General features: G+C 42.3%; 1 protein-coding gene and 1 long non-coding RNA gene across 3 annotated transcripts in view; one reads left to right on the top strand and one right to left on the bottom strand.

The window, feature by feature from the left end:
* KIF15 (kinesin family member 15) overlaps positions 1-14,558 on the top strand; it is a 51,170-nt gene that overhangs the window by 7,767 nt on the left and 28,845 nt on the right. For both annotated transcript variants that reach the window (XM_072153416.1, XM_072153415.1), the window contains 5 exons: positions 357-536; positions 2,207-2,416; positions 5,295-5,420; positions 6,047-6,169; positions 13,072-13,195. In XM_072153416.1, coding sequence (XP_072009517.1) covers positions 357-536; positions 2,207-2,416; positions 5,295-5,420; positions 6,047-6,169; positions 13,072-13,195 — 763 coding nt within the window. The remainder of the gene's footprint in view (positions 1-356; positions 537-2,206; positions 2,417-5,294; positions 5,421-6,046; positions 6,170-13,071; positions 13,196-14,558) is intronic.
* LOC140133343 (uncharacterized) overlaps positions 2,116-14,558 on the bottom strand; it is a 47,854-nt gene continuing 35,411 nt past the window's right edge. The window contains exon 3 of the long non-coding RNA XR_011855871.1: positions 2,116-2,294. This is a non-coding gene — a long non-coding RNA (uncharacterized lncRNA). The remainder of the gene's footprint in view (positions 2,295-14,558) is intronic.

Genomic DNA, 14,558 nt, shown 5'->3' with positions numbered 1-14,558 from the left:
ATGCACAATGGAGGGAGATTTATGGGAGCCCTGGCTCTTCAGCGCCACCGACTTGGGCATCCTGATGTATCCAGCGGGTGGCTGTTCTGTGGATGGTTTTGCACAACTATACGCACATTCAGACTGGGGGGCAGGAACACTCTGTGCCACTCCACCACTGGCAATGTCCCCTTGGTATGAAGCTGGTGTGAAGGGGGTTATTATTGCAATTCTTGGCGTTTTGCAAGGCATTGCGTTTATATTCATGGCTTCTATAACAGTTTTCTGGTAAAATAATATGATCATATTTGTTGCTGGATCACAAGAAATTTTGTGTAGAACCATATATTAATTACAGTTTATTTTATGTTTTTCAGGCTGGTGATGGCAAAAGTTTTTTATGTAAATGTTCTTTTATTGAAATCTACAATGAGCAGATTTTTGACTTGCTGGACTCTGCATCGTCAGGCCTCTGTCTCAGGGAACATATTAAGAAGGGGGTCTTTGTTGTGGGAGCCGTGGAACAGGTGGTGACCTCTGCAGCTGAGGCATATCAGGTAGGTCTGACAGATTGGGATTGCAAGTAAGGGAATTGAACGGATACCATCCATTTAACAGCAAGAGCCATTACCAGAATATGACCTATTGTTGCACTAGTTTTTCTATGTTAAACATATTTGTTTTATGAATTTTAAATGATTTTGTTATGTTTCCGTTTCACTTTCTATATTTATAGGGGTTGTCCAGGCTTCAAATATTTATTTAAAGATTGATGTTATAGCTGTACCTACTATCTATCACTCCCTGGTCTTTGTATGTATACAGAGGCGTATTCGTGATTTCATGACCACAGCGTTGTAAGTGTAGTTCAGGCATAGGTTGCAATAATTGCAAAGACGTCTTTGCTGCACCTTTGTATACATATACTAGTGGTGACTGGAGGCACAGAGCTGGACCGGAGCGAGGTAAAAAGAAGCCCGGACAACTCTTAAAATTACAAGTAATTTATCCTGCAATTCTCACTATGGAAAATGGGCACAATAGATACTTTACTTAATGGGTCCATACTCTAATTCTAAATTGAATTTTGCAAAATTGAAATTTAAAACAGGGTTTTTTTAATTCATCACTGTCACTGACCTGCAACGCAAAACCGGAACTGGTGCACAGTGACCACTTCAGACATTGGTGATCAATAAAGAAAGAGAAAAATATCCAGAGATGAAATAATATTACATTTTCAATTTTAACTTTCCCAAAAGAAATCACAATTAAAGGAATCTTCCATCAGAATCACTGTAGTTTATGGCTACTTACATGTCTGGCTCTTCTTTCAATTTCCTTTATTTGGTAATAACCTAATGATCCTGCAGATCAGCCGGCTACACAAGGAAGGTGTGCAGGATTTGCAGAGAGCAGTCTTCCGTTACCAATTCTCTGCCTGTGGAATTGGCAGACGGACATGTGACAGTGGTCTACCATCAGTGACTTATTTTAATAGAAATCATTACCATCAAAATCCATTATGATAAACCAGGACCACTTACTCATAGATCCAGGCACTTTGACTGTGGTAATCTTCTTATATTTGTTATCCATGGCCTCCTTCCTTCTAAAATCTACTTTTATATTTATGCTAATGAGCCAGCAGGGCTTTTTTTGGGGGGAAGGGTGTTGTCCGAGACAGATTGTGCTCTTTCTTCACATTGTGTCACTTTCTCGATGCTTCCTAAGCTCTTCGCACCTCTCTGTTTGCTGCTTCAGTGAGAATACAGCAGGAAGGGGGATGATGAGACAGTGTAAGACCATGTGAAGCTGTAGCACGGAGAGGCTCTGGTAATGCCCCCAGAGCCCTGGCTCATTAGCATAATTTTAAAAGTAGATTTTAGAAGGAACGAGGCCATGAATAACAAAAATAAGTTTAGCACAGTCACAGTGCCTGGATCTATCAGTAGGTGTCCCTGGTTTATCACCATGGATTTTATTGGTAGATTTCCTTTAATTGTAAATTAATGTTTGCCAAGCAAATTTATGTGTTTTAACTTAGTGCCTGGCATTAAACAGGACTTACAAACTGATTTTGCAGGTTACAAAAACTATTAAAGGAAAATACTTGTTTTGTAGTTTCTCTTTATTAACTGTAACATAAAAATGAAGGCGTCTTGTGTGTTTACTGCATTTTGTGACACTCTTGGCTGTGTATCACACAAGGTCATATTTTTGTCAGGTTCTTGCTACAGGCTGGCGAAACAGACGTGTGGCCTCAACGTCCATGAACAGAGAGTCGTCCCGATCTCATGCTGTATTCACAGTCACTGTAGAATCAATGGAAAAGATTAATGAAATTGTTAATATTAGATCTTCACAGCTGAATCTTGTAGATCTAGCCGGATCAGAGCGACAGAAGGACACACATACCGATGGTGTCAGACTTAAGGTTGGTTGTAACTTTTTATGTTTTTCTAATATATAGAAGAGTTAAAATGGCAAAGAGCAATGTATTTATAAACCAATAACAGTGAGCCTGTATCAATAGTCCTGGATGAAGAAGACCCGAGGCTCTCATTTTAACCCATTTATTACAATGTGCATGAAGGGTGTTTTTTTTTTTTTTTTTTTAAGTGTTTATTTTTGGATTTTTTGAAACATTTGTAAAAAAAATAACAGTAGTCAAACTTATGACAAAAATACAGTATCATACATACATTGCGGCATCAGTATTTGATAGGAGTGGCGTGCCATGGCTTAATAATTGTCACATTATAAACATAATTAGACACGTATGTTGTTGCTGGATAAGATAGAGCATTAAGTGGAATACTACCGCAGCCCATACTACCTACACACTCTCACATCATACATGCATCTAAAACACCATACATTCACTTCCTCCCCCTCCCCCCTTGACACATCAGGTGGGATTAAAGATAGTAGAGACAAGAGTCCGTACCCCTACGCAGCAGTATGTGGGGTGCCACACCACCTTGCCCAAATCAGGTCAAATTTTTGCGGACAACCTCTGTTTTGGTAGACTGTACGGTAGTGAGGTACAAACTTATTTATTAGTAGGATCCACCGTTTTAAGGTGGGGGTGTCATGCTCTTTCCTGACATTACGACTACCTTACGTGCATAATAAAGGGCAAGTCTGCAGAAGATCTTGACATAAAGTCCATGAACTAGCTCATTGATTATACCCAGGAGGCAAACTTTGGGGGACAGAACTCGAGGCATGTCAAAATGTAAGTGCAAAAATTCCATAACTGCGGCCCAGAATGGCTGAACCCTGCTGCAGGACCACACACAGTGAAGAAAGGACCCACTGGCAGCCTGACAGCGGAAGCAAGTGTCCTCATCTATAACACCTAAGAGGTGGAGTTTTTCAGGGGTATAGTAGATACGATGAAGGAATTTTGTTTGGACCAGAAAGTCCCTAGCGCTCACAATGTTTTCAAAGAAGGATGATTCAACTTCTTTCCATTCCTCATCCAAAAGGTCTGAGATATCTTCCCTCCAGCGCAAGAGGGGCGTGAACTGAAGAAGAGTGTAAGATTGGGTGAGCGGTCTAGATAGCTCCGGGGCACTCAGTAGTTTTTCTAGGGGAGTAAACTCTACAGTCAGGCTGAGGGAACCAAACTGTGCCTGAAATGCATGGCGCAGCTGGAGGTAGTGGAAAGAAGCAATCGCCGGTAGGCTAAATTGCTCACTCAACTCGGTAAAAGAAAGAAATTCAGAGGTTGCGGACAAGAGCTGGTCAAGGAATTTAATTCCTGCACATCCCCACATGGTCCAACCAGGGAGGGAGATGAAGTGGACCAACCACGGGTTCAGCCAAAGAGGAGTTCTTGGGGACTGAGGAGCAGGGGCAGCAGTTTGGACCAACCCCTGAGCCCGTTGCCAATTTACTGCAACTGCTCTCAACGGAATAAGGACAGATGTAGATGACTTGCATCTATACAGTAGGCTAGTGAGGTCTTCATACGATCCCAGGAGAGCCCCAGCCAGCGCAGTGGCCGCATTTGATCTATCAATATCTATCCACCACCTAGCGTAAACTAATTGGGAGGCCAGGTAGTACAGATACATGTCTGGAGCTGCCATGCCCCCCCCCCCCCCTCTTTCGGAAGCCTGCAACAGTTCCAGACTAAAACGAGGGGAACCCCCTGCCAGTAAAACGCACGTAACATGCTTTCAAGGCGCTGAAATAGACACCTATGGAGTAAAACCGGACAGACCTGAAAAAGATATAAGAATTTGGGGAGGTATATCATTTTAAAGAGATTGATACGACCCAATAGGGAGAGTGTGAGAGAAGATCAGCTACTTAACCGGGATTCTGTGTCCGCCATTAGAGGCTCAAGGTTAAGTTCTGGGTAGGCACGGACGTCCCTAGAGACCCAAACACCTAAGTACTTAAAACAAGAGACAACCTGCAGGGAGACTGGGAGAGACATGAACGATACATTTATTTCACATAATGGGAATAACACAGATTTGCTCCAGTTGACCCGGAGACCCGAGAATGAGCCAAACCTGTCAATCAGGGATAAAAGGGACAGTAGAGAGGACCCTACATCCCGCAAATAGACAATAGCATCATCTGCGTATAATGACACTTTTTCCACTATAGAACCACGGGTGCTGCCCCGAATGTCAGCAGATTCACGGATCGCCAGGGCAAGGGGCTCTATAGCAAGGGAAAACAGGAGAGGGGAGAGTGGACAACCCTGTCTTGTGCCTCTCCCCATAGAGAAGGGCCCAGAGACTTCTAAGTTTGTTCTGATCCTAGCTTTGGGCTGCATGAAGGGTGTTTTTAAACTCCTTAATGCAATTTTGAAAATGGGGCAAGTGTCTGCTTTCTATATACAGGTTGTTGGGGTTTAGATACATTTTTTTATTCTGTAATTTCGGTTTTATTTGTACATCTTAAAACTGAAAAAATTTCTCTGGGCAATAAGGCAACTACATTTCTAAAATCGCCTGGCAGGATAAGGGTTAAAGGTGCTGTACCAAGTTTTCAAGCTCCTCCCTATCAACAGACATTTCAGACCCTCCCCATACTGCTTTTCCTGCCTTCATCCGTTAGTGAGAACGGGACCCCATTCTCCTGATTGCTTGGGGTCCCGTCCGTTGGACCCTCTCCAAACACCTTGTTTTCCCTACCCTGTGGATAGCTTGAAAATTTGATACGGACCCTTTGAAGCCCAAACCGGCCAGGACAACTTTTAATCGCTTTAAAATCGACCATCGTTAAATGTTACATATCACTTTTTTCCCCCAGTACTAGTTAACTTTATGCATTTTCCCTTTGTATAGGAAGCCGGCAGCATAAACCGCTCATTGAGCTGCCTGGGTCAAGTGATAACTGCATTAGTAGATGTGGCTAATGGCAGACAAAGGCATATATGTTACAGGGACTCCAAGCTTACATTCTTGCTGCGGGTAAGTATCCTCCAACTAAATGCATATTACCTAAACAGAATATATATTGGTAGGAAAAGCAGAGATTCACATCTTGGCATAATATTATTTCTTTAAGTGAATGTTATTTAAAAAAAAAAAAAACTGTGTAAAGACAAATGTAGTCCCTCAAAAGCAGAGGACAGCTGTCCTTGGATACGACCACTGCTGCTGGAGAGATTGCACAAAGAAACTAATTTTATTTTCTTGTATGAAATGGCCTGGAGTTACTGCATGTCCCACATATGCCCCCTGTGGTAATGTATGCTGCATCCAGATTACCTCACTGGGCCATACCTGACTACTGCTGTAAGAGTGCATTTCTGAGCATATCCAAAGATGACTATCTAGTTTCTAAGGGAAAACATGTCTATAATTATGGGAAATTTTCTTCTAGTATTTTTTTTTAATAACAGCCTATTGAATAAATGTGTGTGTGTGTGTAATAAATATAATATATATATCTAGCTCTCAAATGAATTACATGTTAATGTCCAGATGAGAATACCCCAATAACTATTTTACAGCCGTGTCCCTGTCTCTCAAGAGAATACCTGCTACCATGACACCTTTCGGAAATGTCTTATGTGCATCTTTATTTTTGGCAGGACTCTCTTGGAGGGAATGCAAAAACCTTTATAATTGCAAATGTTCACCCAGGATCGAAGAGTTTTGGAGAAACCTTATCAACCCTTCAGTTTGCGCAAAGAGCGAAGCTTATTAAGAACAAGGTAACAATGGCAGAAAACACGTTCTATGTAGATTCCCGCTTTCAAGAAATTCCTGCACTTTAGACTAAGTCAGGTTTATCGGCCTGTATGCACAACAGCTGAAAATCTATATTTTAATGTTTTTAACCCCTTAACGCTCTGCGCCGTAGCTCTACGGCGCAGAGGTATAAGGGATGTATGAAGAGGGCTCACGGGCTCACGAGTCCTCTCCATACAAAGGTGGGGGTTTTTGCATTTTGCACAAAACCCCCACCGCTAATAACCGCGGTCGGTGCTTGCGCCGCCATCTTTTTTACGATCGCCACGCCCCCGAACGTCATCGGGGGCGGCGATCGCTTACCATGGTAGCGTCGGGTCTTCTTTTGACACGAGGCTACATGGCTTATGCAGGTTCGTTACAATGAGCCAGTGGCTCATTGTAATGTATGACCTGCAAAAATGCCATATATTGCAATACTGTAGTATTGCAGTATATGGTAGGAGCGATCTGGCCATCTAGGGTTAATGTACCCTAGATGGTCTAAAAAATAGTGAAAAAAAAAATAAAAAAAATTAATAAAATATTAAAAGTTCAAATCACCCCCCTTTCCCTAGAACGGATATAAAACATAATAAACAGTAAAAATCACAAACATATTAGGTATCGCCGCGTCCCAAAATGCCCGATCTATCAAAATATAAAAACTGTTACGGGCGGCGGTGACCTCCGAGGCGGGAAATGGCGCCCAAATGTCCGAAATGTGGCTTTGACACCTCTTTACATAACATAAAAAATGATCAAAATGTCGCACAGACCTCAAAATGGTAGCAATGAAAACGTCGCCTCATTTAGCAAAAAATGACCCCTCACACATCTCCGTGCGCCAAAGTATGAAAAAGTTATTAGCGTCAGAAGATGGCAAAAAAATGTTTTTCTTTTTTGTACACATTCGTTTAATTTTTGAAAATGTATTAAAACCTATATAAATTTGGTATCACCGCGATCGCACCGAACCAAAGAATAAAGTAGGCGTGTTATTTGGAGCGAAGAGTGAAAGTCGTAAAAACTGAGCCCACAAGAACGTGACGCACATGCGTTTTTTTTTTTTTTTTTAAATTTTTCCACATTTGGTAATTTTTTTCAGCTTCACAGTACACGGCATGTTAAAATAAATAACATTACGGGAAAGTAAAATTTGTTACGCACAAAATAAGCCCTCACACAGGTCTGTACACGTAAAAATGAAAAAGTTATGGATTTTTGAAGTTGGAGAGCGAGAAATGAGCCGAAAAACCCTGCGTCCTTAAGGGGTTAAAGAGAATCTAGCCAGGTGTATGCCTTGGTCGTATCCAAGGAAAGCATAGCTAGTGAGAGACCCTGATTGACAGAAGAGGGCATAAGACCTTCTGACTAGTGAGAGACCCTGACTGCATAAATCACATTTTTAGCGCATTTACCGTTGTTGTGCCACAATCGCTGTTTTATTAGCTGCAGGGATAACAGTTCCTGCAGTGCTGTGTATTGTACCATACTCCATACTCTGCCAACTCAATGGATGACTACCTAGGGGACTCGGCACATTGTAGCTGATAAACCATTTGGCATCTTCAGACCTGTACTATTACAAGTACTGTACTTGTATTTCTGTTTTCAAAAGAATCCAATCTTATCTTTTTAATCTTGGAAATCCTGTGATATATGCGGGTTATGGCTACATTCACACCATGTATGCCCACCGTACCGTAGTACGGCGGGCATACATCAGCGCTGTGGAGAGGAGCAGGGGATGAGCGCTGCTCACCCCCGCCCCTCTCCATAGGGAGATACAGCGCCGTATCACGGGAAAAGATAGGACATGTCCTATCTTTTCCCGGGCTACGGAGCGGTACGGTGCCGCACGTGTGCTGCACCGTACCGCTCCCGTACAGGTCCGTGAGCCCATAGAAGTGTATGGGGGACGTATATCGGCCGCATATACGTCGGACGTATATACGTCCCCCATACATGTGTGTGAATGTAGCCTATGTCTTGCACATTTGACATCACATTATAGTATATAAAATGTAATACTGGCCCAATTAAGGCTCCAGTATTCTTGTTAGGGTTGCACCGACACCAGAATTTTGAGTTTGATATGATATCTGGAAAAGTACTTGATATCGATATGATACTTTTCCTGAAAAGAATAAAGTGCTGAATCCAAAATGTTTATCAAAACATTTGTTTTTTCATTGCTGTCTTCCTAAAGTTGTAACTTTTTTTATTTTTCCACCATATGAGCCAGTTAAGGTTTATTTTTGCATCAGGCTGCATCACCAAGACACGGCTGCAACCCCTTTGCTGCGGTATCAGTTTAACCCTTTCAGGCTTGCTCACTAGCAGTACCAGAGCACAGTCTGGGTCTGAGTGGGTTAAACTTTTACTGCAGTGTTTTATCAGGGGTATCAGCAGCCTACACTTAAAGGAAACCTACCACTTGTAGTGGCAGGTTTCCGATGGCAATACAGGGCACCAGCTCAGGGTGAGCTGGTGCCGGAGCTTATTTTAGTTAGTGTTTTAAACCGCGGTATCGCGGTTTAAAACACTTTTTAAACGTTGTAGCCGGCGCAGGCAGGTACGCGCCCGGCGCTTACCGTGCACGCGACTCTCATTCACTTCCTATGTAGCCGCGTACCTGCCTGCGCCGGCTACAACGTTTAAAAAGTGTTTTAAACCGCGATAGCGCGGTTTAAAACACTAACTAAAATAAGCTCCGGCACCAGCTCACCCTGAGCTGGTGCCCTGTATTGCCATCGGAAACCTGCCACTACAAGTGGTAGGTTTCCTTTAAAAATTCTTACTAGCACTGATATGACCTCTGACAGGGCACATGGCCACAGAATGGAGATTTGCTTAAACAATGAAGGATCATTTTGACACAGCCTAAGCTAAAAGGATATCGAGCTAACAATCGGCGTCGTCTGAGATCCATTAACCTACTGGGGTTGTGTAACGATAGAACCAATGAGCCCTGCACAGGCACAAATTGAGGCAACAGGCGTCATGGGGGAAAAACTGTCAATTTCCACAAACACATGAGTGTGCACACAAGGCATGTAGGTTGATCACCCATAACAGTCCTCCCAATCATGGACTCTAGGGGAATTCAGCAAATCAACCAGCAGGGTGAGGCCATTGCAATGAAATGAGAGCAGCCTATATTAATAGAACAAGGCAAATTTAGGTAGGACCTCTTGCGTTGCTGCTCCATTGGACATCTGGAGCTATCGTGGTCCCCTCCTGGGGTAGTTCAGTAGGGTAAGGTTTGCAGAGGAAGCCAGCGGAGGGGAAACTGAGGGTGGCAGACATGAAGGCCAGTGACATTAAGGTCACCATGGGTAAGACACAGAGCCTGATGGAATGGCTTCAGGGTTCTCAGGATGAGATCTTTCCCCCCCAGAGCAGTTATGGAGGGCAAATGGAAAACCGCATCTGTAGGAACAGTTATACTCTTAGTAGGTCCAGCAGGGGTAGTGCAGCCGCATGTTGTGCCAGTGTGAAGCGGAAGAGATCAGGCAGAAAACGCTCCCTGGTACAGGATCTGTTTTTGATTTTTCAGTTTCATCAGAATGTGTTCTTCAAGAGAGTAGAAATGAATCCAACACACCTTGTCCTTGGATTTTGTGCATTTGGGTAGGGAGGACGTAGGTCTCGGTGAGCTCTATCGATTTTTATGTGCGTGTTAGCAGGTCAACGAGAATTTCAGTGTGGGGACCTCAATGGGGTGCGGTTGCATGATGCATCGAAATCTCGGATTGTAGAATTTGTACTTGTAGGATTCATTCAAAGTGAGAATGGTTCAATACCAGGTTTCTGTAGCTTGCGGTACTGAATGACCTCTACTGTTCTACTGACTCCTTGTATCTGTCTGCTGAGATCAGGCAGGGAATCCTTTGTGTAGATGTGTCTGGTTAGCAGCAGAGCAGGGACCACGTCATTGGGGAAATATCACGAACTGTCCATAAATGGTGTCTCTACATTCCCCAGGGCTTCCCCAGACACGAGGCTCTAAATTAAGCAATTAAATAATTTTTTGCCCAGTCCGGGATTTGACCCCAACCTCCACCAGATACAGAGCCTCTATCCACTAGACTAGGCTATGAGCTTAGTGGTTGTTTATGTGACTAAGAGCTTCACTGTTACATCGTGACACAGGTTTAATATACTTGTATATAGAGATGGATCTTCTCAGAGATCTCTCTTTATATCATCACATTATTATTTGGCATATAACACAGTTAAAGTAAATTAATAAAAATAAGGGGTCATTCAGATGAACCCATGGGTCCGTTTGCCATCGGCGAAAAAAAGGATGGCACACGGACATCAAAAACGAATGTTTAAATATTATTTTATATTAACATTACTAGGACAACCTTTACATTACATATAATACACTGTCATAAAGCACTAAAGCTTCTGACAAATCACTGGCTGACCCTTACTGATCACATTTGTTTCAATGGAAATGCGTATGCGATCAGACTGAGCCCCATCCCCAGACATTTGCATTGCATTTCCAAACACAATGTAAACATGTGACCTCACCCTAAACATTCAGATAATACTTTTTTATCAACTGACCCTACTCTGGCCTTTGTGAAAGAATTAGATCAGATCCTGCTACAAGCCAAATATGACGGGATCATTGACGATAATGAGTACAAATTCCTGTTACCACCCAGTCCTATGATGGCCACATTCTATGCACTCCCCAATGTCCATAAGGGGCTAAATCCCCTCAAGGGGCGACCAATAGTGTCTGGAGTTGATAGCCTGACACAGAACTTGGGGATTTATTTAGATAAAGTCTTATGCTCTTTCGTCACAGCTCTCCCCTCATACACTAGGGATACACCTGATCTCCTCCGAAGATTGGAGGACATCTACTTACAATAAGGCACTATTTTAGCAAGTATTGATGTGGAGGCCTTGTATTCTTCAATACCACATTCTGCAGGCCTCACTGCCATTACTCACTTTCTGGGCTCGAGAGGGACACAATACCAACAACATAATGAGTTCATGCTAAAAACATTAGAATTCTATCTAAAAAGAAATGTTTTTCTTTTTAATGGTCGGTACTACCACCATCTCAGGGGAACAGCAATGGGTTGGCCTTGTGCGCCAACCTATGCCAATTTGCTCCTGGTAGGAGGAGACTACGTTCTTCTCTGACACTCTGAATTCCTATGGCGCAGCTATTTACATCTGGCTGCATTACATAGATGATATATTCATTGTGTGTAGTGGTACGGACCACGGATCAGAGACTAGTGTTGCATACAGGAGTAAACTCTGCACAAACTGCTGAACACCTATATACACCATTACTGCCACATATGTTATTTGTAGGTGGTACACCTGCCCTAGGTGTGGTTTTTTCCAATAGACTGAATAATTTCTTTGGCTGTGTGGCGTCATTCAGTTTTTATATTTAATTTGGACTGTAGGATAATTTATCCAATTTTTATGCGACTTATTAAAAGTTATGTTTTATTGTATCACATTTGCTGATTTGTACTTTATTTTCTTTAAAATATTGTATCTAGTATCGTGATACTTTTCCATGCATGTATCACACTCAAAACTCTATTATCAGTGCAACCCTAGTCAGAGGTGGTCATGTTGATCCGGGAGTGGGGATCTGGGAAGGGGGGCTAGCCCCAACCAGTCGGTGCCTTTTGCAGGTAGAGGAGCCTCTAGATCCAGGATGGTGGGGTTGGAGGTAGCCATGTGCCCAGGGGTGGGGGGGCCAGCAGAGTCTGTGATATTAGGGGCAGACTTACTATGCAGGTTGGTCCCTGGGGTTCTTGTACACACAGGAGAAGAGGTGGTTGAGGTGAGGCACTGGGAGGCGTCCGGCATGTGGGAGGGCAGGAGGCTGCAAAGAGGAGCAGGTAGGACTTTGCTCCAGGTGGTGGGTGTAATGCCAACGTGTGCCATGGCGCATCATCTCTGCATTGCGCTCTGTTCCCTAGGGGCTGGGGTGTGGACATCCTCAGCAGACTGGGTTCCCCCACAAAAAAGTGCCCTATACCTGGTTTAGGGGCCCCTGAGGTTTCACTTTATATTGTGTCCGTAATAAATAGTTTTATTTATATTGTTAAAACATTTTATAGAAATAAAAACCTATTGAAACAGATCGTGCTTCCCAGCTTTGAATATGACAAGGCTGTTTCTTAAAAATAAAATTACAAATACAGGCAGTCCCCAGGTTACATACAAGATATGTATACAAGGTATGTAAGTCGGAACTGTATATTTTATCATTGTAATCCCAGCCAGAACTTTTTTTGGTCTCTGTGACAATTGGATTTTAAAAATGTTGGATTGTCATAAGAACCAGGATTAACAATAAATCTTCATTACAGACACCTGTGATAACTGTTACAGCTGTTTATTGTAGCTCAGGACTAAAGTACAATAAATTACCAATATCCAGTGGTCCGTTTGTAACTAGGGGTCGTATGTAAGTCAAGTGTTCTTAAGTAGGGGACTGCCTGTAATCTCGTGTATAATCTGGTGCAGCGGTCATTCATAAATCCAGCACAACAGCTAAAAAAAAGGCCTCCGCATCCAATTCTCTTTAAGATAAGAAAATGAAGGTGTCATGAGCAGGTTTAAAAAATGTCAAAACTGACAATCTGACGCGTAGGTCACCTCCAAGAGTTGTATGGACCATTATAAGTTGTAAAATGTCAATTCATATGACAAATTGATGTGACCCAAATAGTAAAACTATTACATCCAGGGCATGCTGAGTTCAAATACCCCAAAACTTGTTTGGTTCTGGCAGGATCTGCTACTCAATCATCCAGGAGATTTGTGTCCAGTCCTTTTCTGGAGTTAATTCTAATTTCATGTCATTTCCCACCTCCAGGCTGTAGTTAATGAAGACACCCAGGGGAATGTGAGTCAGCTGCAAGCAGAGGTGAAGAAGCTGAAGGAACAGCTTTCTCAGCTCCTTTCCGGACAGATGCCACAGGATATTTCAATTGCCAGGGGTGAGATGAGAAATCAAAAGCATTTCCTATTACCTGCTTAACTCCTTCACCTTCACATTGTGCCTGGCATGGTAATGATGGCTTCTAGCTGTCACTACATAAATAATTTGTCACAGCGGTAAATGTCAGATTCCACGGAACTGACATTTTTATTTGACTTTTAATTAAGTGCATTTTTTATCATATACTTTTTCTTAATAATTTTTCAAACTTATTCAGTTGCTGAAAACTTTTGTCTAAGAGTAACTTATACTATTGCATACATAATGGATCCAGCTTAGATTGCATCCTCACCATTTGGCAAAATATTGATCTAAGGAGCTACACAAGGTAGTTGGTAACAAGTCAGAGTTAACAAGTCCTTTTTTTGGTTATGGGATATAAAAGAGATTTGCTTTAGAAAATAAAAATGTACTTGTCACCCGCACAGGATACACATCAATGTAAATGTTGGTCTTTATACTAAAAATACAAAGTGGAAAATGAAATTGCACAACGATAATGAATTTAACATAAAGTGAGTAAGTATAAGGCTACATTCACACTGCATACGTCCCCGCATGGGGGACGTATATACGGCTGATATACATACCCCATAGATGGCAGTGGACGCACGGCGCCCTAGGGGAGCGGTACGGTGCAGCACACGTGCTATCCTATCTTTTCCCGTATTACGGTGCCGTGCCCCATACATCCCTACGCAGAGGGGTGGGGGTGAGCAGCATGTCATGTGCCCGCTGTGCTACGGTATGGTGGGCAACGGCAGTGTGAATCTAGCCTAATAGTGGATAAACATATTTATTTATTTTTCTAAATATCATATGTTGCAAACAAAAAAAGACACACAATATTTTTCTTTCTGTAAGCCCAATGTGTACCATGGGTTATGACCCTGGTGTCATAAGGAACACAGCATTTATAAGCAGATCAGAATTCACGGGGCAAGAGGCATGAAGAGGTATAGACCAGAGTGATCCATGCACCAAATCTGTAAAGAGTTTGTATGTTCTCTCGGTGTTTGCATAGGTTTCCTCCCACACTCCAAAAACATACTGATAGGCTCATTAGATTGTGAGCCCCAGGGGAACAGGGTCTGATTTGGCAAGTTCGGTGTGTGCTATACAAGTAAAGGAATTCTTATTAAACCAGAACAGCAAGAGAGTCTTAAGGTGTCACTCAACCTTTGACAAAAGTTTTCCAATGCTACACATCCTTTTTATCCATTTTTAATAATAATTCCTATATTCATATAGCGCTTTTTTGGAGGATTCTCACAGATATGATTGTAATTATATTTCTATAAGCGTTTTTACTGCTGTACATACAAATAAATATAAAACTTGTACTAAGTTACATTGTCAAT

Source organism: Engystomops pustulosus, chromosome 5, assembly GCF_040894005.1.
Source record: "Engystomops pustulosus chromosome 5, aEngPut4.maternal, whole genome shotgun sequence".
NCBI classification, from domain to species: Eukaryota; Metazoa; Chordata; class Amphibia; order Anura; family Leptodactylidae; genus Engystomops; species Engystomops pustulosus.
This window is presented reverse-complemented; position numbering and strand designations above follow the sequence as displayed.